The sequence below is a fragment of the Neofelis nebulosa genome, chromosome 9, assembly GCF_028018385.1.
Source record: "Neofelis nebulosa isolate mNeoNeb1 chromosome 9, mNeoNeb1.pri, whole genome shotgun sequence".
NCBI lineage: Eukaryota > Metazoa > Chordata > Mammalia > Carnivora > Felidae > Neofelis > Neofelis nebulosa.
This window is the reverse complement of record NC_080790.1, coordinates 35,586,519-35,611,568: the sequence shown is the minus strand read 5'-3', so window position 1 is coordinate 35,611,568 and position 25,050 is coordinate 35,586,519. Positions and strand designations below refer to the sequence as shown.

Sequence of the window (25,050 nt, the reverse complement as noted above, 5' to 3'; positions counted from 1 at the left end):
GGCTCTCCAATCTTTGGTTCTACCTCCTCCATAGCAGCCAATCTTCACTAAGCAATGCTATTTTCCAAGAGTACTACAAAAAAGTCTCACAACGTCCTTTTGGAATAGGGTGACAAGCAGAATCCTCCTGGGAGAAGCACCTAGTCTATGGCCTCAGACCCAAACCGAAGTCCCCAAAGCTAAGGACACTCAGCCAATCGCAGCCCCTCCAGTGTGCAAGGTTAAGCCATACCCCATTCTCGCCCCCAATAAGGTGGACTTCATCCACCACGAAGAGGTTGATGTTTTGGACATTCTTGCGCTGCTTCCACCGCCGAGAAAGAATGTCCCACTTCTCAGGGGTGCTGATGATGATATTGCCCTTGCCCAGAAGCTTCAGGTCCGTGCTAGTCTCCCCCGTCAGGAGTACCACCTTCTTGTTGAGCCTGTCCTGGAACTTCTCATACCAGTCCATGTAAACCTGGCACGCAGGGAGAGGAAGGGCAGCAAACATCAGGCCATGACAGGCATCGTTTCATTTGTAATGAGAATTGTCAGAGAAGCCAAACAGAGAGACCTGATGGTCTGTAGATCTCAAGCTACCTTATGATCCCACACTGACCTTTAAGAGTATTTTTCTTTAGGACACAAACTGGGGACGTGAACAAAAGAAAGCAAAAGGTCTCGCCCCAATTAACCCTGCAAATTTCAAGGGCTTAGAAAATCTTGATCTGGACTCAGATAAAAATAGCTTCAGGGAAAATTCACATGTGACACAGCAGCACGCCACGTACCTGCTCTGCCAGAGCCTCCATGGGAGTGATGTAGACACAGCGTCCCTCTGAGTTCTGCAGCAGCATCCGCAGGATGGCAAATTCCGCACAGATGGTCTTGCCGCTGCCCGTGGGGGCCCCCACGAACACATTGTCATCACTGTTGTAGACGGTGTTGAACACTGGAAGCCGGCAGAGCAGCAGTGGGAACATCAAAGAGAAAAGACACTCAGACCACTCCTCAGAACAGAGGACACCCGGAGAAACTCAGCCAGTCGACTGCCAAGTGCCGACAACGAAGGGGGAGGCATCAGGGCCTCTAATTACGGTCAGCCTACTACACCTCTCCCCTCATGCTCTCCCTCTCACACACAAGCAACAGGCGAAAAGCCCAAGACCAAGAAGTCCAGTAGCAGGGAGATCTGCAAGGTGGCAGAGAAAGTAGACCAAGTATCCGGTGCTTCTCTGCCAGTCTTCTCAGGGACCAGGATATGGAACAAAAAGGAACTGGCTACCATTCTCTGGCTACCCTCCGACACTCTCCTTGAAAGAAGGTAAAGCCTCAGTCCTGGCATCAAGACTGGTTAAAGTCAGTTGGGGGGGCACCTGGGTTGTTCAGTCGGTTAAGTGTCCAACTTCGGCTCAGGTCATGATCTCACGGTTTGTGAGTTCAGGCCCCCGCATCAGGCTCTGTGCTGACAGCTCAGAGCCTGGAGTCTGCTTCAGATTCTGTGTCTCCCTCTCTCTCTGTCCCTCCCCCGCTCACGCTGTCTCTTAAAAATAAACATTAAAAAAAAAAAAAAGATTGGTTAAAGTCCAAGTTCTGTTTATTAAATGATTCAGTTGAGGTGCCTCTCTGTGCCTAGCTTCCTCATCTGTAAAGCAAGACACTAATAATAGTATCACAAGTAGTAAATCCCCCATAGGATCAGTGAGAGGAATAAGAGAAAATAACCAGATGTACTCAGCCAAAGTACTTAGGAAACAGGGCATGCCCTGTGAACATGCCTGTTATTTAAAACGACAGACAGGGGAGTGCCTGGGTGGCTCAGTCAGTTGAGCATTCGACTCTTTATCTCAGGTCATGATCTCTCAGTCTGTGGGTTCGAGCTCCGTGTCAGGGTCTGCGCTGCCAGTGCAGAGCCTAGTTAGGACTCTCTCTCTCTCTCCCTCTCTGCCCCTCCCCTGTGTGCGCTCTCTCAAAATAAAAATAAACTTAAAATAATGCATTAAAAAAAAACGAAGGAAAAGGAGGCTTCAGTCAACACTGCACATGCTGCACACACATGAACAACAGGAGCACAGATCCAGCCTCCTGAGCCTGAGAAACAACAATGCACCATAATACGACCTTGTTCTGACCCTCCTCAATGAGACAGGCAAATAAGCAAAGGAAATCTAAGAGTAACCAAGGACTGAGAAAGGAAGAAGTCCTAGTGTGCTCCAATAGTTGCCACTGATGAGCTCCCACACCTACCTGAGCGCCCTACGTCCCTTCTTGCCACTGAACATATCTGTCTCTACGGAACCTTTAAGGTCCTCCAGAGGAATGAACCGCGTGGGGATGGAAACACCTACCTTGGGTCTGGATGGGGTTGAAGAAAGGAAATTTATCCTGGTAAAGGCTCTCAAAAGCACTGTTTCTCAGGGCAGACACGGGCAAAGGCTGCAGGTCTAGAAGCTCGGTTGGAGGTGGGTACTTCTCCGGTAGGATCAGGTGCCGGAAGGAGACGGGCAGCTGGGTCTCACAAGCTGCCAGAACAGAAACGGGAGAGGTCATAAGCACTCCTCTCTTTACCTAATGACCCCTCAGAGCCCCTCCATGCACACTGAAAACCCCAAAGCAGCAGCAGATAGTATCACTCTGACCCCACGAAGTCCAGTCCAGCACAAAGTGAAAGACACTCTTGATTCCCCCAGAAGACCTGTCCCTATGGGACCGTACAGAGACACACTCACAGAGCCAGCGGTCAGACACCACTCGGATGAAGTACTGAGGGGGCAGCGGTTCAAAGACAGGAACGAAAAACGTAATGAGGTGCTCATCCTGAGCATACTTGGCCTTGAGTAGAAAATACTCATGGTGGAGTATCACCTCACTGTCTACATCCTCCACCAGAATCCAGAATGCCTCTGACGAACCGTGGACCTGTCAACACAAGCACAAATAAAAGGAACACGAGCCAGCGTGGACTTGCACCTCCAATCCAGCTCTCCTCAGGGGCATTCGCGAGTAGTCCCTCCGCCAAGCAAAGCCTCACCTTTTCATCCCACTGGAAATCCGGTGTGATGGTCAGCTCCACTTTTAGGGTGGAGCGTGTGATAGGCTGCAGGTGCACCGACAACTCCAACTTGGGGAAGAGGTGGACGTACTTGTGGATGGTCTTCCCCATCTTCGGCATGCGGATAAGCTCCCCTAGAAGGACAGGAGGGTACAGGGGCTGCAGCCCAGCCTTCCAAGCACAGCTGCAAACCGGGCCTTGAGGGCAAGTGGCAGAGTCCGCTCTGGCGGGCAGACTCCTCCTCCCTCCACTCTCAGTGCAGTCCAGAGGAGTCAAAGTCCTGGGACCAAGAGCTAGCCACGTTACTTCAGCAGAATAGGAGAAGTGAACACAGGACAGTAGGGCACTGGGCCCCGGAGACAGAAAGCAAGAGGGCTTAGGGGCGCCTGGGTGGCGCAGTCGGTTAAGCGTCCGACTTCAGCCAGGTCACGATCTCGCGGTCCGTGAGTTCGAGCCCCGCGTCAGGCTCTGGGCTGACGGCTCGGAGCCTGGAGCCTGTTTCCGATTCTGTGTCTCCCTCTCTCTCTGCCCCTCCCCCGTTCATGCTCTGTCTCTCTCTGTCCCAAAAATAAATAAAAAACGTTGAAAAAAAAGAAAGCAAGAGGGCTTAGAAAGATTTCTGAGCAGTAAGGACAAGGAGGATAGCTCCCCACACACCTATCTCATTATGATTCAGGTCATACAGACGCTCGAAGGGGAAGTTTTTCTTCTCAATCTTCTTCACTACCTCCTCAGGGAGTTTCCGGAACTGGCGCAGAGGACACATGGACTGCCACCTAGCCAGGAAGGAAACATTAACTGTCAGTCCCCTGTGAAACAAACTGCCTTTGTCATGGCTTCCAATTAGCTGTGACCACACAAAACAGTCATTAAAGGAAGGCATCTGGAACTGTACCAGCAGTGAGACTTGAAAGCCATCACTCATCACCACTCTCCTCCCACCCCCAGGCTCCACCTCAAAGGGCCCTCCCTCTTCTCAACTTTTAGCCAAGTTCAAGTCCCATCTCATGAGTGAGGACCAGAGATAAGAGCACTCCCAGGCTTCCCCACGACATCCTCAGCCTGGGGACCTTAACTCATGCTGACCGGCTCCCAGCCCAGTGGGTGTGGGGTCCTTACATGCGCTTGTCAATCATCTTGCAGAGGTTCAGTGTCTTGTCTGTAAGCTGCGCCCAACCTCGATTCAGGACAATTTCAAAGATGGCACGCATCAACCTGCCAGCCGACTGGGAAAGATGAAGCATTCCCTCTGTTAAGTCCCCACCATCCCCAACCTAATGAAGCCACTCTACACGTGGCTTAATTACCTCAAGCTCTGATGCAATCGGTCACACTTCTCAAAAATAAAGTCCTCTGTAATTACTCCCCCACCCTTTTTAAAGACTTTTTAAAAGTTTATTTATTTTGAGAAAGAGGGAGAGCGGGGGAGGGGCAGAGAGAGAGAAAGAATCCCCATCTGTACTGTCAGCACAGAGCCCAACGCGGGACTCAAAACTCACGAACTCATGAGATCATGACCTAAGCCAAAATCAAGACTGAGATGCTTAACTGACTGGGCCACCCAGGCGCCCCTGCCTTTCCCCTTTTAGGTAGCTGATGTTTGCTGAATGCAGAATAGTTAGAAAAGGGCAGCTCGAGCTTACTGTACAACATCTTAACCTAATAACCATTGCGATTTTAAAGTTCGGCTCATTTAGCACTCAGAGTTCTAGCGAAAGCAAGGATGCTAATGACTTGCCCTCAAAGGTAAAGACGAACTGTAGCTAACAGAACCTTTTGCCATTTCTGGATTTACAGATGAGCCTAGCCGTAGTGGAAAGTCACTCTCTGTAGGGAAGCAGACATTTTGTCTTGTGGCTCTCCCTATGGAACCTGCCCAGCACTCTCTCTTAAGGCCCTACCTTTCCTCACACTCAAGATCAGCGACACAGAATGGCTATGCCATATGCACATAATCAACGAGCCAACTAGAACAAAACTTGGCCTTCTCCCCTCCTCACTAGCGTCAGCCCTGTTTTTCCCAAGACACACAACAGCACAAGGGACTGGAACTGTTTAGGCCTCTTCTCCCGGCAGCACAACTGCGCTCTCACCTGCGTAACATACACCATGTCTGCCATCAGTGCAAAGCCCTCCAATTTCAGCTGTGAGATGAAGGCTTGGAGAAGCACATTGATCTGGAAAAAAGCAAGGTCAGCAAGAAGATGGCCAGTCATTGTTGGTGCAAGAAGGTGAATCACACTTCTGCTCTGGGATCCATGGATCATGCCGAATCGGATCCACAACTCCCGCTTTATAGGCATTAAATAACTGCTACTCCACATAAAGAACATGTGGAAAGGATGCAAAACCCAGGAAAACTGAGCAAGTCATCGAACATGAACGTAGATTCAAGGTTCACTTTTTACAAAACCATCCAATCCTTATGCCAAGCAGAGGAGTGAGCTCACCTTTGCACTGGGTTCCTCAATGCTCTCCTTTACAGGGATGGGCACCCTCTCCAGCAACTTCTGCAGCTCCAGCTTCTCCTCCTGCCACAAGAAGGGAACCGGTCAAGGAAAAGCCAGGTGACTAAGGAGAGAACCCATCCAGCGACTCAGCAGTGAGTACCAACCACCCGTCCCAACACACTGTGTGGACTCACCTCTCTCACAGTGATGTTCTTGAACTCTGAAGACAACGAGAAGACTCTGAAAAGCTCAATTTCACTTAGGGTGGGCTTCAGCAGCTGGTTGTAGGTCTGTACCGTGTCATTGGTGATGTAGTAGTGGCTGGCTATACGGCCCAGTTCTGTCACCTATGAAGGAGGAAGACTCAATCCAACGGCGATCATTAACAAGTGGAACCTCTCACTGTAGACAACAGGTGCCCACTGGAGGAACTCACAGCAACAAGAGTTTCTGGCCCAAGCACATGAAGAAAGATGGCACAACAAACTGACCTATGGTGGACTGATGCCCACACAGAAAAGACAGGTGAATGAGCTGCCTCGACTCAAGTGACAGAAAGCAGGCACCCTCAGGCTCTACTATACCATTTTAGAGGTTCCCAGATTCAAAGGGCACAGTCTAATCCCACCTGTTTTTCTACACAATGGGCAATTACACAGGCAGTGCTCAAATCAAGAAAACAATTTAAAAAATTGCCTGAGATCACCACTTTTACTGAGACCTGTGGCTCAATCCCTCAACCCACTCACCTGGAAGTTGCCTGTCTTCTTGTCATACTTGACCAGATTGTTCTTATCCAGCATCAAGGCGGCAGTATGAACCAGATCCAGTCGGCGCTGGTCCAGCAGGGGATCTCCCTTGAGGTCATCATGAGAGATGCCATAGAGGGTTGGGGATCGGAGCATTCGGATATACAGATAGGCATATCCAAGCCAGTTCACCGCATCCTACAAGAGAAAACCCGCTGGTCTGCGCATGGAGTAATTATGTCCAAATGAAAAGCTCCCAAAGATCACTTAGAAATTAATTCCAAGGACGCCTGAGTGACTCAGTCGGTTAAGTGTCTGACTCTTGATTTTGGCTCAGGTCATGATCTTACAGTTTGTGGGAAGGAGCCCCAAGTTGGGCTCCACGTTGTCTCCACGCAGTGCAGATTCTCTCTCTCCCTCTCTCTCAGCCCCTCCCCTGCTCGCATGCACATACTCTCTCTCAAAATATTTTTTAAAAAAAGAGAGAAATTAATTCCCAACTAGAAGAATGTATGTTGTCTTCTGAAGGTTTCTAGTATCTTATTAGAACCACAGAGTTCTTTCTGGGATCTTGGTAACAAGGGGAATTATCAGCCACAGAGTTGACAAGCTTCAGAGAGACTGCTTACATTGAAGATGTGGGGCACAGGGTTGGAAGCCCCTACGTGCTAGTGGTCCACAACACCACAATGGAGACCATCCCACCCTGGTACCTTGGCTTCTCTGGAGAAGGCAAGACGCGTGAAGGGCAGAGCCCTTCCCTACCTTGGCATTCTGGACATTCCCCAGCACGATTTCCGCATTGAGCATGTCAGGCAACTTTGATACCATCTGGCTCTCGATAGGAAGTTGCTGATTGAGGAGGGACAGGTAGTACTGTAGCTCCCCATGAGACGTGATGAGTATGCCTTCGCCCTTGGTGTCATACTGGGGTCTTCCAGCACGTCCCAGCATCTAGGTCAGAAACAGGTTGCAAACCTTTTAAGAGAGCTATGGCCACAGAGCCTCCGGTTTTGTTCCCAGACTTCTACTTAACAGAACCCCACCTTCCATCTGCCACCTTTTTGGCCTCTTTGCATAAATTTTATACACAGGATACCTTTCCCCACTGAAAATAACCTCAAAGGCTCTATACCTGCAGAATGTCCAGTGCCCCCAGTTCTGTCCAACGCCCCTTCTCTGGACTGTACACCTGGGTGCCTTTGATGATGACTGTATGTGCGGGGAGATTCACACCCCAAGCCAGAGTTGCTGTGGAAACTAAAACCTATAGAAGCAAAGCCAAGGTAATAAAGAAAAGACGTTACCACCACAGGGTTAGTATCCCCAAGTTCTCTTAGAAACTGGCCTTAGAGCTTCTAGCAGGACTGAGGTGGGTCCCACACTTGTCAAGGTAACACTGGAATAAAGAGGAAAGGAGTCCCTCGGTTCCTCGTCTATTCAATAATTAACATTCCACAGTTCTCGAGATACTTAAGAGGTAGAACTGTAGACTAATATTAATCAACTTAAAGTTACCAGACAATTAACAATACACCCTGAGAGAGAGAACATACGAGGTCCTAACCTTACGAGGCCCTGCTTGGTGACATCTGGAGTCACTGACACGCTTCCTTTGTTATGCTTCTCAAACGCTTTCCTAAAATCACTCATCTTCCCTGATCCAGTAGGTGAAGAGCTGGGAGAGGTGGCCAAAGTTCTATCTACCATACCTCCCACAACCCTCTAACCTGGTTTACCATAAGGTACTGGGTGCAAACATGGCATCTGACACCTGAGGTCTTCTGATGCCTACACTTTGCCCACACTCACCTGAATGTGTTTATCAGCAAAAAGATCCTCTACAAGCGTCCGGTCAACTCTGGTCATGCCTGCATGATGAATAGCAAAGCCATATGGCAAAAGATCCTTTAGCTCCAGGTTCTGTGGAACAGAAAAAAAACAGGTGAGGAGGTGAGCCTCGCTGTGGGAACTCCACAGAGACTAAGTAGATCTCTTCCCGTGAGACCCTGCCCCTTACCTATTCTACAGAACCAGACCCAGACAATCAACCTTCACCTGTGTGAAACAACAGCACCACGATGCAGTCGAGGACTGTCTGGACAACCTCGGATTGAACCAGCTACCAGGTAGGAAACAAGAGAACCGGGCCTGTCTCTCCTCACCTTGCACTGCTCAGCTTCCGTCCGAAGGACTTCGGTGGAGGCTGAGCCCTCTCTCAGAAACAGACCCAGAGTGTCCTTCTCTAAGCACATGTCCCGGATGGCCCTGGCCGTCTTCCCAGTCTCCTTCCGGGAGTGGACAAACACCAGCACCTAAGGAGAAACCACAGTTTGCCACAGTCAAGAGACGCAGCTACCACTGTCACTCCTCTGGCCCCATGGCACCAGCACCAGGAAGCAGAGGTTACACTGTTATGAGGCCAGAAACCCTGAGAAGAGCAATGGCAGGAAGGTATACTGATTCAGAAGCGCCTAAGACCCTGTGTGAATAAAGTACAAAGTACAGTGGCAAAGTCCTGTAGCTGGGAAACTAAGCTAACTCTTAGCATCCTATCTTTAAAACCACATTCAAGTATAATATAGATGCAAATTCAGAACTCCCAGTAATAAATCTGTGTTCAGGCACCTGACAGGATTCTAAGTCACCTGAAGAATGTGTCTGCAAAGTAACAGCTCATATACTGTATTCAATGATAGGCACTAGCCTTTGTAAAAGGACTTAGGAAGTCTCAGTATAGACTAGTACCATTTGGTAGGAAATAAAGTCCTCCAAGTATTTAGTGCCGAGAAAAGATTTGTCTTGGGGCACCTAAGTGGCTTAGTCGGTTAAGCATCCAACTCAGTTTCATTTCAGCTCGGGTCATGAACTCAATTTTGTAAGTTCAAGCCCCATACTGGCAGCGCAGAGCCAGCTTGGGATCCTTTCTCTCTCCACTCTCTTAAAATAAATACACTTAAAAAGAAAGAAAAGATTGGTCTCTTCATCTAGATTCATAGGCTTTTTTTATAAAAAAATATACACACCCTGCCACTTTCCCTTGGTTTTTGTCTTAGTTAACGTGACCAAATGGTGTTTAATTAAAAAAATATATATTTTCTAGTAAAATGTCCTCTTTCACTAGTTTTTAGTTTTCAACTTTATTTTCACTGTAAGTCAGCCAAATCTTTTATGGAAGGACCCTTGATAATGTAGAGAGACAGACTGATTATCCACACCTGGGGATTTCTTTTTTGGGAGTTTTTAAATTACAAATTCAATTTCCTTAATGGCTATAAAACTATTCAGGTTATCTTCTTCATCAAGGCTGAGTTTTGGTAGTTAGTAATTTTTGAGGAACAGGCCCCTTATTTTTTCTAGGTTGTCAAATGTACATGTGAAGTTATTCATAATAATCCTTTATTATCCTTTCAATGGCTACAGGTTCCATGTTAATATCCAATTTCATTCCTAATACTGGTGATTTGTCTTGTGTCTTTTCTCTTTATAGAAGTCAAAAATGCAAAAGAACAGAGTTTAATAGGAAACCATAGATAGACCTGATTTTTTCCAGCATGTTCCATGATTTTCTCATAGACTATTTCATTCATGATCTGGAAACGCTTGATAGCTTTTTTCTCTGTGATACCCACATAAGTCTGTTCCAGAGGCACTGGGCGGAAGCTAGAAATTCAAATTAGATAAATGAGGTTTTTGGCACAAAATAGTGAGGAAACAGACAGTTGTTTTCAATGGAAAGGACATTCTTTCCTGGATTCACACCACATCAAAACCCAAAATCCGTCTAATACCCAATCCAAAAGAGCTCCTTGAAAAAGGGGCAGGGCACCAGGAAGGTCACCCTAATCTTCTCCCAGTCTTTCTTGTACCTGTTGTCAAAGTAAAAGAGGCCCTTGGCAGGATCTACACGCAGAAAGGTAGCCACATCTTCATAGTTGGGGAGGGTGGCACTAAGACCGATGAGTCGGACGTCCTCTTGGGTCATCTCAATGTTTCGGATGGCCCTGGCCACCAAAGCTTCCAAAACAGGACCTCTGTCATCGTGGAGAAGATGGATCTCATCCTAAGGAATGAGGGGGTGGCCAATTACCTCTAGGGCTAGAAAAATGTAGTCCTCTTTCCTAATAGACCTATCCTGTAGTACATACCTACCAAGCCAAATAAAGAAGAAAGGGGATCCCAAGCAAGAGAAACCCAAAGGGTGAGACAATACTCACTACAAAATACCCCAGAAAATAACATGCTCTGACCACCAAGCTGCTTTGCTAGTTTAGTGAAACCTAATGCTTTATGGCAAGAAAATCTGATACTTCAGGTAAATGAGTTCATTATAACTTCACTCAAAGATTAATTTCTTTACTAAAAATGAAGCCTCTCAGCAAACTTTATTTATATCAAATAAGGCTTCACCCCTGGGCAGTCATTCTTCCTACTCTGTGCTTGCAAAAGATATGCATCAAATGATGAGTTCACATAGCCTAAGGCAGTGCTTCTTGAATGTCAGCATGTAGCAGAGAATCTTACTAAAATGTAGATTATGTTTGGGGCGCCTGGGTGGCGCAGTCGGTTAAGCGTCCGACTTCAGCCAGGTCACGATCTTGCGGTCTGTGAGTTCGAGCCCCGCGTCGGGCTCTGGGCTGATGGCTTGGAGCCTGTTTCTGATTCTGTGTCTCCCTCTCTCTCTGCCCCTCCCCCTTTCATGCTCTGTCTCTCTCTGTCCCAAAAATAAAAAAAAAAAAAAAAAAAAAAAAATGTAGATTATGTTTCAGTAGATGTGGGATGAGGTCAGGGACTGCACTTCTAACAAGACTTTGAGTAAAACTAAAGCAGGGGCTGGCAAACTTCACAAAGGGCCAGTCAGGATTTTAAGCTTATGGGCCATACAGTCTCTGTTACAAACAGAGCTGACCCTTGTACAGTGCAGGGGTTACGGATGCTCCACATAGTCGAGAATCCACTTACAACTTTTGACTCGCCCAGAACTTAACTACTGAGAGCCTACTGTTTACCAGAAGCCTTACCAATAACATAAACAGTTGATTAACACATATCTTGTACGTGTTTTCTATACTGTATTCTTACGATACTGTAAACTAAAGAAAACGTTATTGGAATCATAAAGAAAAAATACATTTATAGTCCAGTACTGTATTTACCGAAAAAAATCATCGTAAAAGCGGACCTGCAGTTCAAGCCTGTGTTGTTCAAGAGCCAATTGTACTCAATTCTGTCACTAAAGCACAAAAGCAGCTGTAACAATATGTAAATAAATGGGTATGGCTATACTCCGATAAAACAAAATCCAGTAGCCACAGACTGCCAAGCCCTGCTCTAGAATGCTGAAAATCAACATGTGAGGTCTCCTTTCTGCTTTCCCAGACAACATAAAGAAACTACAACCAGACTCAAGGTCATTCTTCTCTGGGTGCTCTCTGTACATTTGGAACACAATATCCTGATTCCTTCCTCGTTCCCCTCGAGAATGGATTATTTATTTATAAAGCCCCCCTGGGAGGAGGACACAATTAGTTTTGTCTGTTTACATTTACTCCAAAACATTTCGGACACAAAAAAACACATAAAGAACAACATGGCAGACACCATGCACCTCCTCAGAAATCTTTCACTTAGGGGCAGATTCTCATTTAACGGTAACAGCAATACTGACAACAGCTGTCATTATAAAGGCTAGTGACTAGAGGAAAGCACTGAAGAAACAGCGTTAAAATTCAGCAAACCCTCCTCGACCAGGCCTGGTCTCTACGTGCTCAAGTACTCCCTGCTCACCAGAATGATGAGCCGCACGAGCTGTGTGTAGGTGCGCTCCCCACCCTTGCGGGTAATGATGTCCCACTTCTCGGGGGTGCAGACGATGATCTGAGTGGCGCTGATCTCCTCCTTGCACAGCTGGTGGTCGCCAGTCAGTTCTGCAACAGTGATGCCATAGGTCGCCAAGCGCTAGGTAGAGGAGAGGCACGTCAGGCAAGAATGCTTGAAGGGGGCCTTGCCACCACACTTTATCTGGGAAGTCTGAATGTAGGGTATTATTGGAAGGAGGTATCAACCCAACAGGGAAATATCGTATGAACACAAACACGTATTTCTAAAATAAACCCAAGTTTACACTCAGGCAAATGAAGCAAAGAATTTCTGGGATGTCTGCACAAAGAGGGGGAAATGGAAACTTGTAGACAACAGGACCTGGAATAACACCGCTAGGTCTAATGTCAACCATATCCTATGAGCATTTCATAAATTCTTCAGTAATGTACATAACAGCAGAAAACTGACTCAGAGACAGTAACAGAAAGATGCTAAATCCTCGCAAAAGTCCAAGACAAGCCCAGGACACTCTTGCTTCAGAAATACTCGGACCCTGGGTCAAGCTCCACCTTGAAGTGGAAGAAAAACACCATACAAGACATTCCAGAGATGTCCCAGTACAAGCAGAGATGCACTAGACCTGTTCCCAATACCTTTCTACCCCTTACCTTTCCGAAACTGCCCACCATCTCCTGCACCAGAGATCTCATAGGAGCAATGTAGATGATCTTGAAGTCATCCACGTTGATAGTGCCATCCATGTTAATGTGTTTCCCTATCTCTCGGAGCATACACATCAGGGCCACGTTGGTCTTACCCGCACCCTAAGACAGAATCAAGGATGAGAAGGCCTGTTTACCTGTCCTCACTTCTACGGGCTTATCGGCAAAACAGACACCAGAGCACCTCCTAGGACATCTCTTCCATCAAAGAGAAAAGAACTGGGAGAGGATTTGGGTGAAGATGAACGATCTCGCCACCAAAAACATACACCACTTCCCACAGGAACAAAGCAGCCAGGGCAGTGCTTACAGTAGGGGCGCACAGCAGCAGATTCTCATCTGTTTCCAGAGCAGCACGGTAGAGTTTACTCTGGATCCGATTCAGTGTTTTGAAGCCCTCAAATCCAGCCTGGGCATACTTCGGCAGCTTCTCCACTGGAAGCAGTTGCTAGAAGGAAGAAATGCCATGCATGTCACACACTGGCAGCACCCTTGAGCAGGCTGTTTTTGCGGGATGGCCAGGATTGTATTTCCTGGCGCCCTCCCTGAATAACTCTGCACTGAAGGCCAGATGAGAAATTCAATATTGTCCCCTGGACTCAAAATCAAAACGGGAAACTCTGAAGCAACTTCCATTTCTGGGATAAACTATCTATGACACAAGGTCACATTTTGGCCAATGGGTTGAAATCCAAACTGGAAGGAAGATGAACTGAGCAGAAAACTGAGAAAAATAATTCACTCACTTCTTCTGAACCAAAGGGCTTGGGCTTCAGAGCAGGCACATGCACCTCTTCATAGCCCTTGCGCTGGCGACGGAAGGACCCATCAGGAAGCTGACAACGTTTATTGGCCATGAAGTGGCTCCCCTGGGTAAAAACCAGGTCCTCCAAGTCCAGAACCTGACGCGGAGCCAGTGCCTGGGAAGATGGGGGTAAAAAAACAAAAACAAAAAAAACACACAGTGAACAAGGTGAACAACTAAGTTTTCCATCCGGCATAGCCTTAGAAATGACCCAATACTTACCTCTCCACCCTGGTCCAGATCCATGGTTTCCAAGTCTGTGTCCATTCGGGACTGTCGTACTCGCTCTCTCCGAGACCTTTCCTCCTGTGACGGGGAAAGATATAAAGTAACAATTATTCACCGTTGTAGGTTCTGGTCCCTTCCAACCCCTGCTTAGCGAAGCCTGACTCACAGGTGCTGACCAGTAAGTCTCCAAACAGAAAGAGGGCCCTTTATGTTCAGACATTTGCCACAGGGACCACCAGAATGATGACAGCAAACAGCTTTAAAGGGACAATGCACAGCGCAGGGATTTCAAAAGTAGACATTCAGCAATTCAGCATCAAGGGCTATCCCTAAAGGTAGAAGCGTGGGTTCTGTGTTCAGCCAACACATGTGTTCTGTCCCAGCATTTTCAGTAGATACCATGATTTATTGTGTAACCAAAGAGTGAACCGTCCATGGTGCTGGTGAAGACCATGGGAAGTCAACAGTCTCTTGACCACACCAATGTCAATGTATAGATTTTAATCTACACCAGTGACAAACCTCAAAGAATTCAGAGAAATTACTTCAATTCCCTTTTCTAATAGGAATTCAGCTCTACGTTACAATCTTCTAAATGAGGTCTCCTTTCCAAATCAAACAGTCTAGCTCCGGAATCAGACAGATAAACCAACCCAGCCCTTACCCGGATCAGATCCTCCTTCTCGGTTTCATGGAGCTGGTAGAGGAACTTGGAGAGCTCTGGATCAGCTTCCATCTTTCCCATGATCCTTTCCTTTTCCGCTTCACTCTGTGCACTGGCCAGTAAGGTGCAGTATAAAACTGGCAACAGCAAAAGGAAGAAAGGGAAGGTGAGAAGAAGGGGGTAAGGTAAAATCAACCTTCAACCTTGGGGGAGGAAGCAAACTAAATGAAAGAAGCGCTGAAGCTATGAAAATTAACAAAGCCTCCATCACACATGCACACACACCACGTATATGTTCCAGAAGAGACCACTGTATACTCACTCATCATCCTGTGCTGTCGCAACACTTTAATAAAATCAAAAGTGTTGAAACCAAGGAGCAGAACCAGCTGGTTCTCACATTCCCGATCATCACTGGCCGTCTGCAGAGAGAAGGTAACACCATGATTAAGGACGCACCCGTCTGCTTCCATCCACCGTCCCATCTGCTAAGATACATACAATGAACACAAAACAACGTCTTGGCTGTACCTTCAAAATCTCCAACACTTCATCTGCCTTCTTCTGTGACACAATGGCATCATCATAGAAGCGACTGAGCTGCCGCTGTAGCCAAAACGCATCAATATCCCGAGGATGCAAATCCTTCTTCTTAGAACTCATCAGTTCCCCCGACGCTACAAGCTACAAAGGTAACCAGGCACTTAGCTCACACCATGTCTGTCTGCACCAACGGCTTTCTCATCATCCTACAACAAAGTTCTACCTGCCACCCATAGCCTACGATCCTTTGAGGACTTTCCAGAAGGAAAAAAAAAAAAAAAACTCTGCTACATTGAGCTCAGGAGCATACCAAACTAAGATTTCACCAACACATGCCTTTGGAAAGGAGAATGAGTGACTGAAGTCTTAAGAAAATCAAGACACTGCATGTTTATTACGGCTCCTATAAAAGGGTAGCTTGGTAAGTAATATATAACAGGACCTACATATGAGAAACAAATGCTACACCCAGAAATCCCCTGACCTTGCAGCAACACGCAAAAACAAACCGTACTTACATTAGCTGAAAGGGTGCAGCGCACCACGGCCTCATCCCCTTCCATGTCATCATCAGATGCCTCTTCTCGAACTTCCCCATACACATCTTCATCACCTTCCTACAGAAACAGCCCAACCCCAACTCATGATTTGGAAGTGACTCTGGCATCACCACAGAACTTCTCCCTTCAATCACTTAATATTGGATCCATGGTTAGAGCAATGGTTGGGGGAAGGGGGAGGTAACCAATAGCTTACTGGAGCCAGCGTCAGTCTTACTCCACAGTACATTTAATTGAATGACCTCTTTACTCTTAAGTCCACTTGGCATGGATTCATTCGATGCTTCTACTCTCTCTTCTGCTTCTCCTCTTAGTTTACTAACCTTAAATTTATTTTTTGCAAGAGAGAGAGGCAGAGAGAGGAAAAAAGAGAATCCCAAGCAGGCTCCACACCCCAGTGAGAAGCCCAATGCGGGGCTCAAACTCACGAACCAGGAGATCATGACCTGAGCCAAAGTCAGACGCTTAACTGACTGAGCCACCAGGCGCCCCAAGAAATTCTGATTAGGTGGTAAATCTCAGTGGCTGCTGCAATTGTTACTTTAACAAACATGTACAAAATATGCTTGTGTTCTTGGGCAAAAGTGCATTCTTTTAAAACTGGCACAGGAGCACCAGGGTGGCTCAGGTGGTTGGGTGTCCAACTTCGGCTCAGGTCATGACCTCACAGCTCATGGATTCAGGCCCCATGTCAGGCTCTGTGCTGAGGCTCGAAGCCTGGAGCCTGCTTCAGATTCTGTGTCTCCCTCTTTCTCTGCCCCCCACCCCCATTCATCTCTCTCTCTCTCTCAAAAATAAATAAGCATTAAAAAAATTTTTTTTTAAATGGCAGGACACAATACTGAAAATTGGAAAATTATCACAATAAATTAAAACGCAGTAAAACAGGGGCACCTGGGTGGCTCAGTTGGTTAAGCATCCCATTTCGGCTCAGGCCATGGTCTCGCAGTTTGTGGGTTCTAGCCCTACGTCAGGCTCTGTGCTGACAGCTCAGAGCCTGGAGCCTGCTTCAGAATCTGTGTCTCCTCCTCTCTCTGCCCCTCCCATGCTCATGCTCTCTCACTGTCTCTCAATAATAAATAAATGTTTAAAAAAATAAATAAAATAAAATGCAGTAAAACATGGTGACGTATGCCCTCAATGGAGGTGCATGCTGTACTTTTTGTCTTTTTTGCTGATCCACATAATTTATTTTAAATTATTATATGTTTAGGGGCACCTGGATGGCTCAGTCAGTTGAGTGTCCGATTTCGGCTCAGGTCATGATCTCACAGTTTGTGAGTTTGAGCCCCACGTCAGGCTCTGTGCCGACAGCTCAGAGCCTGGAGCCTGCTTCGGATTCTGTGTCTCCCCCTCTCTCTCCCTGCCCCTCTCCCGTTCACACCGTTTCTCTCTCTCAAAAATAAATAAACAGGGGCGCCTGGGTGGCTCAGTCGGTTAAGCGTCCAACTTTGGTTCAGGTCATGATCTCGCAGTTTGAGTTTGAGCCCCACGTCAGGCTCTGTGCTGACAGCTCAGAGCCTGGAGCCTGCTTCAGATTCTGTGTCTCCCTCTCTCTCTGCCCCTCCCCTGCTCATGCTCTGTCTCTGTCTCAAAAATAAATAAAACGTTAAAAAAAAAATTTTATAAAACAAAAATAAAGGGGCGCCTGGGTGGCGCAGTCGGTTAAGCGTCCGACTTCAGCCAGGTCACGATCTCGCGGTCCGTGAGTTCGAGCCCCGCGTCAGGCTCTGGGCTGATGGCTCGGAGCCTGGGGCCTGTTTCCGATTCTGTGTCTCCCTCTCTCTCTGCCCCTCCCCCGTTCATGCTCTGTCTCTCTCTGTCCCAAAAATAAAAAAAAATTAAAAAAAACGTTGAAAAAAAAAAACAAAAATAAAAAATTTTAAAAAACCAAATTATTATATGCTTACATTTGTAAGTTCAAATTTGCTTTATAAATCCCTAAAGACAACCGCAGCAAATTCTTAGCAACATAATATTTATGCCTGAGTTAGACACCCATAAAACAAACACCGTAAAATTTATCTGGCTTCAGTTAGGAAGCTTCTTTACACCAGAAGTGGTCCCCTCACCTTAACAATTTCAAAAAATAAAAACAGACTGCATCCATTTGCTTTATCACTCACCTCCTCGTCAGACTCAAACTGAACATTCACACCATACGTCTCATCAATGTTGTCATCTGTAACGGTAAGAAGTAAGAAAAAGAATAGTGAATTAGTGTAATGAGGCACTTTGGAGCTAATTCCTCCCCAACTGCCTGCCTTGCCTGTCCTCAGCATAGATCTATAGTCTCAGGACCCACAGACTAAGACACTTAATGTAAGAGAGCCATCCACATTGCCACCTCTGAGGCCTTCTCCAACCTGCCAGTTCTGGATACAGCCCTGCATCGCCTGCTCAACCACCCGAACGTGCCACACTCCTGCCCCCACACAGGCTCTGCCCAAGTTTTCCCCCAGGTTCTATACAAAAGGGTCTTAAGAGTAAGAAATGGCTGCTATATCTAGGGATTCTGATTCACCAATCACAACTCTTCAAACACCAAAGAGGTTACGAGACCTCACTGACACATGCAGAGGTTTTAATGACTGAGGCTAGAAGATCAAGTTTAGAAATCAAAAGCAATCATTTAAGAAGATAAGGACATAAAGAACTCAGTTACCCATATTCTGGATTTCCTTGTCTCCACCGTAGTCTGTGATCTTTTTGCCCAAGTTCACTAGCACGTGGTATCTGGTATCATCTGTCTGACCCAACAGCAGGTCAATCTCCTTTCTCCTTTCCTTGTCCCGAAGCTTTTCATTCTTTAGAACAGCTAGAACTTCATCAGCTGCCCCACAAAGGATATCACGTGGCTAGAGGCAAAAAAAAAAAAAAAATTTAGAACAAGATCTAGAACATCACCGACCAGCTTCATGTGACAACAGGATGTGAACAGCCATGCCTCTTTAAACCTTGCCTACCAGATTCTGACTACTTTCATCACTACTAATAAAAAGTGCCACAACCGAAGGAAGACCCATCTGTTTTTAAAAAGATTCGGTAGGTGGTCTTAAGAGGTAGGACCCAGATTCCACAAGTCTGGCACATTTCTACAGGTGGCAGAGGCGCTCCTCAATGCTCCTCTAGCCCACCAAACTTTTGGTAATTCTTTACCCTCACCAGAGCCTCTGAGATGCATAAAGACCCTTAAACTAATCACAAATATATAATGCTCAAGAGCACAAATTTCAGATATAGAATATCCGGGCTCCTATGGTGGCCCTGCAAAAATACTACCTCCATCACGTAGGAAAATTACTTAACTATTCTTTGCCTCGTATCTCTCGCCTGTAAAATGAAAAATAAATATTAACAGGGCCTAGTCACAGAGCTGATGTCATAGAGGACTGAAAAAGAGAAAACACGTAAAGTGCTATTCCACAAAAAGCAAGTGCTCAGTAAATATTAGCCATTTCCACAAACTGCTATCGTCCGCAAAGAAAAATCCACAGTCAAGGTTCTTCTGATACTTCCCAGTTGCAATTCTCTCCCTCTCCAAACACATGGTTTCACCCTCTGGCTTCCTCACCTGGTCCCCAAGGGCAGCTTGGATGAAGCTGAGTAGCACCTCATAGGTCTCCCGGGTCTCTTTAGTCTTGGGCTTATAGATGATGCCCACCATCTCATCGATGCCCTCCGAGAGCAGAGTATAACCCTTCATCTTGTTAATGTCATGTCGGTCCTCATCACGCTTTCTTCGCCTAATGAACACGTGATATTGAAGAGGTAGAATCTCCCCACAAAGGCAAAACTAAATCAAGCCTATCCTCTTCTCCTCAGCTTCATGGCACACAGGTAATGTTTAAAAACATGAATCTATACCTCAGCAAATGATTCCCACTTGGCCAGGTTTATGCAGAAAAAGTAACAAGAAGGGAATCCTCTGTTATTCTCTCACTAAACACACTAAATGTTGCAATGAGACAGCCTCCTCACTCACTTGAAAAAGGACAACCCTTTTTGGGTTGTTGGCATAACACTACAATCGAATTTCAACTGGCCACATCTCAGACACATTTTCTTTTTCTGGCCAGAGAAACTGAGGATCCAAAGGAATGTACTACCATTAATTCTCAACAAATTATAACAAATCTGTAAAGGAAGCCATACTCTGCAAGGTAAAGAAACCATGATGTATTTATTCACTTCAAATGTAAATAATCAAGGGGTGCCTGGCTGGCTCAGTCGGTAGATCATGCAACTCATGATCATGGGGTTGTGGGTTACAGCCCCATGTTGGGTGTAAAGATTACTTAAAAATAAAATATTTTTTTTAATTTTTTTTTTTTTTTAAAGAGAGCAAGAGAGCACGCATGAGCAGGGGAGGGACAGAGAGAGAGAATCTGCCATCAGCATGGAGCCCAATACGGGACTCAAACTCACGAAACCTTGAGGTCATGACCTGAGCCGAAATCGAGAGTCAGAGGCTTAACCGACTGAGCCACCCAAGCACCCCAAAAATTAAATCTTAAAACAAACAAACAAACAAACATAACTAATCAAAACTGGGCCTCTGAATTACTGAGGTTTCATCATTGAAGAGGAAAAAGAGACAGAGATGATCAGAGATCTCAAAACACAAGGATGAGGGGCGCCTGGGCAGCTTAGTCGGTTGGGCGTCTGACTTTAGCTCAGGTCATGATCTTCCGGTTTGTGAGTTCGAGCCCTGTGTCTGGCTCTGTGCTGACAGCTCAGAACCCGGAACCTGCTTTGGATTCTGTGTCTCCCTCTCTCTCTCTGCCCCTTACCTGCTCACACTTTGTCTCTCTCTCTCTCTCTCCCTCTCTCTCAAAAATAAAAAAATAGGGACGCCTGGGTGGCTCAGTCGGTTAAGCAGCCGACTTCGGCTCAGGTCATGATCTCGCGGTCCGTGAGTTCGAGCTCCGCGTCAGGCTCTGTGCTGACAGCTCAGAGCCTGGAGCCTGTTTCAGATTCTGTGTCTCCCTCTCTCTGACCCTCCCCCATTCATGCTCTGTCTCCTTCTGTCTCAAAAATAAATAAACATTAAAAAAAATTAAAAAAATAAAAATAAAAAAAATAAATAAAAAATAAAAAAATAAACAAAAGAAAACATAAAGATGAGGTAAAGTTCAATGATTTTTAAGTTTTGAAATATATCCCCAGGGGTGCGCAGGTGACTCAGTGGGTTAATCACCCGACTTTGGCTCAGGCCATGATCTCGCAGTTTGTGAGTTTGAGCCCCACGTCGGGCTCTATGCTATCAGTGGACAGCCCACTTCAGATCCTGTCTCTCATTCTCTCTGCTCTTCCCCCGCTTGCGCACACACATGCACATGCTCACTCTGTCTCTCTCTCTCTCTATATATATATATCCCCTCAGAAGTTAAAAAAAAAAAAACAAGAACAAAAAACAAAAACACACACAACAAAACCCAAAACGAAACAAAAAACCTGTCTTTCTTACTATGGATGCTTGAGCGTTAATATATAACAACAAAAGTAGGAAGTGGTCAACAGCAAAAGAAAGAAGTAAGGGTGGGAAGTTCATAATGGAAGAAACGGAGTTACTGAGACAGAGAATAGCAAGGGTCCTGAAAATATCGTGGAGAAAATTAAGATCCCTCTATGGACCAGAAACACATACGTTAGAAAAAGATCTAAAAGTTTTCTCACTTCAGGTATGCTGATTGAGGCCAAAGACCCTTTTAAGTCTCACGTTCCTTTTTTTTTTTTTTTAATTTTTTTTTTTTAACGTTTATTTATTTTTGAGACAGAGAGAGACAGAGCATGAACGGGGGAGGGTCAGAGAGAGGGAGACACAGAATCTGAAACAGGCTCCAGGCTCTGAGCTGTTAGCACAGAGCCCGATGCGGGGCTCGAACTCACGTACTGTGAGATCGTGACCTGAGCCAAAGTCGGCCGCTTAACCGACTGAGCCACCCAGGCGCCCCTCACGTTCCATTTTTACCTTCACTAAGTTGTTTGATTGCCCCCCGTGTCTCATCTTGCACCAAACATTTCAGCAAAAAAGTTGGTCAAATGCTCAAGCAAAGATGGACTCTGGATCTGAAAAAAAAATCATTTTCTCCCTGGTACTCACTTGGCTCTTCTTTCCTCCTGCATCTGTGGTTTGGTCCGTTGAGCTTTATCTCCCATCCGGGTGCCCTCCAGCTTCCCAACCAGGGACAGCACCTCTCCTGTGGGTTCATCCCGCCGGGTCCGGTCAATGAGAGAGCGGTCAGCTTGGAGGACAAGATTCGAGTTCTGAAAACATCAAAATACTATCAAAGCTCTGCCACCAGTAAGGCCACTTGTTGTATCACAGGAATACAATTTTGATGATATCAAAATTAGTAAGAACTGGAGCGACTGAGTGCCGACACGCACAGTGGGAATAAGAGGTTTTCCTTAAGATGAAAGAGCGCCATGTGACTGCGCGGGAGGAAAGAGCGATCAAATGAGTGGAACGACCCTTGTGCCTAACACTGCCCGTTAATAATCCACCTCTGGGAAAAGCGTTGGGTTCGCTGGGTGGGGGAAATAAACGGGGGCGGGTATAGCGCTGAGGGGGCAGGGAACAAACACTCCTAGCGGAATTCTTAGCCCATAACACCCGCCCTAGACCCTAGTGGGGCTATTCGTGTCATCCTGTACCCCCCACCTCAGCCCGGGTCTGATTTCCTCTCCGCTTTCGTGGTTCACCTGCAGGCCTTCTGACTTGCCTCCCGCTCCCCACTGGGCTCCCTAGCCCGGGCCCTCCCCCGAGCCCACACGCACCGCCTTGTACTCGTACTGCAGGCTACGGGCGGTCACATCCGCCATGGCCGCGGCTGCCGGGGGGTCTCAGTGCTCAGCTCCCCTCACCGCACTTCACGAAACGCCGTCGCTCTCCTCTCCCGCCCGGCCCCAGCGACGCAGGACTGACGCACAGGACAGGCACGGAGACGGGCTCTTTCCGCTTCCGGGTCGCGCGCCGGAAGTATGGGTGGGGCGTGTCTCCGGAGAGAGTGTGTCGCTTACCCGCGCGGCCTTCTGGGCGTGGCCGGAGCAATCGGGGCGGCGAATCCCGGTACCCCTAGACTCCGGTTCCAGCCACCCCTTGGGACTTAAGACACTCCCCCCCCCCCCCCCCCCCCCCCACCGTAGGCTTCCGGCCTCGGGCTGCGGCCTTCGGCCTCTTCACATCACCGCCAAACCTACACCTGCCTAACCCAAGAACTTTTCCACGCACTTCTTCCTGACTCTAGCCACTCTCTTGTAAGCCGTACTGGCAAGAAGGGCCTAATTAGCTCCTTTTCCGGTTGAGGAAACTGAAGCACCCAGCGAACGGTTTAAGAGTGTGTGTCTGTGGCGTCTGGGTGGCTCAGTCGGTTAAGAGTCTGACTTCGGCTGAGGTCATGATCTCACAGCTCGTGAGTTCAAGCCCGCGTCGGGTTCTGTGCTGACAGCTCGGAGCCTGGAGCCTGCTTCACATTCTGCGTCTCCCTCTCTCTCTGCTCCTCCCCTACTCACGCTCTGTCTCTCAATAATAAACGTTAAAAAATAATTGTGTGTGTGCGCGTGCGTGTGAATTACTGGTATCTTCCCTTTGGATTTCAATTATGTTTTTAGCGATTGGAAGAATTGTTCCCCACCCATCCCACCTAAAACCCATGCATGCCTACAAGACCCTCCTGGATCTGCTGGGGCCTTCTATTTGCTCCTAAATGCTTGTCTCATTCTTTTGCAGAGCCCAAGGAACATTGTGAAGGTAGCTGCCCTTTTGGTAGGAACAGCTCCTTGAAGTCAGTGACTTAATTCCTTCCTCAAGGGCAAAGCCCCAGGGCCAGGAGGCACTCCTGCCTTCCTACCCACAGTGAACTAGTTTTCGCCTGTGGAATGGCAACTAATAACTGAATGGTTATCTCACTTAGAATCTGTTTGCTTTTGAAAGAGAAATGAAAGGGAAGATGAGTATTAAGCAAAAGGCATTCATCCTCTATAGCAGTGTCCTGGGCCAAATTTGCCCTGCAGGGGTATTTTGTTTGGCTCTGTTGGCTCCTTACTTAAAAACTGGGATAGTTCACGAAAAATCTGGGTTTTTAACATCTATGGAGAAATCAGAATACTGGCCACATGAGACCCACATTCCTACATGGCCTGCATGCCCAGTGCTAATCAGCAACTTGCTGTCCTTAGAGGATACGCATGCCGGACCCCCCCCCCCCTCCCCGCTCTGCATGTAGCTTGCAGCCCTGCCCACGTTTTTGTCTAACTTCCAGGGGACAGTCAAGTCCTTGCTGCAGCTCTGCTCCTCAGTGGCATTGTGACTTTGAGGTAGCTACCTGGTCTGTCTGGGTGAGCCTCATTTTGTCATCTTTAAAATTGAGGCAATTAAACTTTCCTCATAGGAGTGTTGTGGTTAAATCAGGTAGTGTGTTTAAAAGCACCAGTGAATGTATCAAGGTGAGGGCTTACTGAAGGTTCTTTAAATCTGAATCCTGAAGACTGACTTTTGTTCTATGGCCATCCTGTGGGTCACCCACCTGACACAAAAGAAACTGCTATTTCAAGGATTCTGCTTTGCATTTTTTAAGTTTTTATTTATTTTGAGAGACAGAGTGAGCAGGGGAGAGGCAGAGAGAGAGAAGGAGAGAGAGAATCCCAAGCAGATTCCACACCATCCTCAAGAAGCCTGATGCGGGGCTTGAACTCATGAACCATGAGATCATGACCTGAGCCAAAACCAAGAGTTAGACGCTTAACGGACTGAGCCACCCAGGTGCCCCTCAGTGAAGGTGTCTGTTTGTTTGTTTGTTTGTTTGTTTTAACATTTATTTGAATGGGGGGGGAGGGGCAGAGAGAAAGAGAGACACAGAATCTGAAGCAAACTCCAGGCTCTGAGTTGTCAGCACAGAGCCCAACGCAGGGCTCAAACTCACCTACTGCGAGATCATGACCTGAGCCGAAGTCAGACACTCAACCAATTGAGCCACCCAGGCACCCCTCAGTGAAGATGTTTTTTAAAAAAAAATTTTAACAGGATTATCCCCAGAAAGCTGAAGGACCCAGGAGCACCCTGACATGCACAGACCCTTGTGGGGGATGTTCGTTACCAAATTGGGCTCAGCTTTAACTGTCTTCCAGTCTATATGTGCCCCACTGTGCTGCCTCTCTGCAGAGATTCAGAATTCACTACTCCCTAGCACCAGGCCTGGACACGGGGTTACCCGGGCTCCTGGGCCCTGCATTTCTGTACCTTAAGATCGGTTATTTCATTTAGTTAACCTCTCAAATATTACGTGTGCGTTAAACTTTGTGAGCACTTTTAGGGACTCAGAGAAAAATGATTCAGTTAGAACCTTTGAGAAGTTACATAGTCTTGCAGGACAAAGGAAATGTACCTGTAACTGTAATTAAAAAGCCTAGCGTAAGGTACCAGAAAAGGAAAAGTCCATATGCTCCCATACCTCCTCACCTTTCCCCC

General features: G+C 46.9%; 1 protein-coding gene across 1 annotated transcript in view; it reads right to left on the bottom strand.

Moving 5' to 3' along the window:
- Positions 1-22,526, bottom strand: part of SNRNP200 (small nuclear ribonucleoprotein U5 subunit 200) — a 29,604-nt gene extending 7,078 nt beyond the window's left edge. Inside the window, exons 1-31 of the mRNA XM_058683207.1 lie at positions 22,362-22,526; positions 21,685-21,848; positions 19,153-19,324; positions 18,244-18,436; positions 17,705-17,760; positions 15,537-15,635; positions 15,007-15,159; positions 14,798-14,897; positions 14,476-14,612; positions 13,806-13,889; positions 13,525-13,698; positions 13,089-13,226; positions 12,725-12,880; positions 12,021-12,191; positions 10,103-10,296; positions 9,773-9,896; positions 8,399-8,548; positions 8,046-8,156; positions 7,369-7,500; positions 6,999-7,187; positions 6,234-6,431; positions 5,679-5,831; positions 5,485-5,565; positions 5,128-5,211; positions 4,154-4,260; positions 3,692-3,810; positions 3,014-3,168; positions 2,712-2,901; positions 2,331-2,504; positions 774-934; positions 233-460 (exon numbers count right to left, since the gene is read on the bottom strand). Coding sequence (XP_058539190.1) covers positions 233-460; positions 774-934; positions 2,331-2,504; positions 2,712-2,901; positions 3,014-3,168; positions 3,692-3,810; positions 4,154-4,260; positions 5,128-5,211; positions 5,485-5,565; positions 5,679-5,831; positions 6,234-6,431; positions 6,999-7,187; positions 7,369-7,500; positions 8,046-8,156; positions 8,399-8,548; positions 9,773-9,896; positions 10,103-10,296; positions 12,021-12,191; positions 12,725-12,880; positions 13,089-13,226; positions 13,525-13,698; positions 13,806-13,889; positions 14,476-14,612; positions 14,798-14,897; positions 15,007-15,159; positions 15,537-15,635; positions 17,705-17,760; positions 18,244-18,436; positions 19,153-19,324; positions 21,685-21,848; positions 22,362-22,406 — 4,392 coding nt within the window. The 5' untranslated portion in view covers positions 22,407-22,526. The remainder of the gene's footprint in view (positions 1-232; positions 461-773; positions 935-2,330; positions 2,505-2,711; positions 2,902-3,013; positions 3,169-3,691; positions 3,811-4,153; positions 4,261-5,127; positions 5,212-5,484; positions 5,566-5,678; positions 5,832-6,233; positions 6,432-6,998; positions 7,188-7,368; positions 7,501-8,045; positions 8,157-8,398; positions 8,549-9,772; positions 9,897-10,102; positions 10,297-12,020; positions 12,192-12,724; positions 12,881-13,088; positions 13,227-13,524; positions 13,699-13,805; positions 13,890-14,475; positions 14,613-14,797; positions 14,898-15,006; positions 15,160-15,536; positions 15,636-17,704; positions 17,761-18,243; positions 18,437-19,152; positions 19,325-21,684; positions 21,849-22,361) is intronic.
- Positions 22,527-25,050: the final 2,524 nt, after the last annotated feature.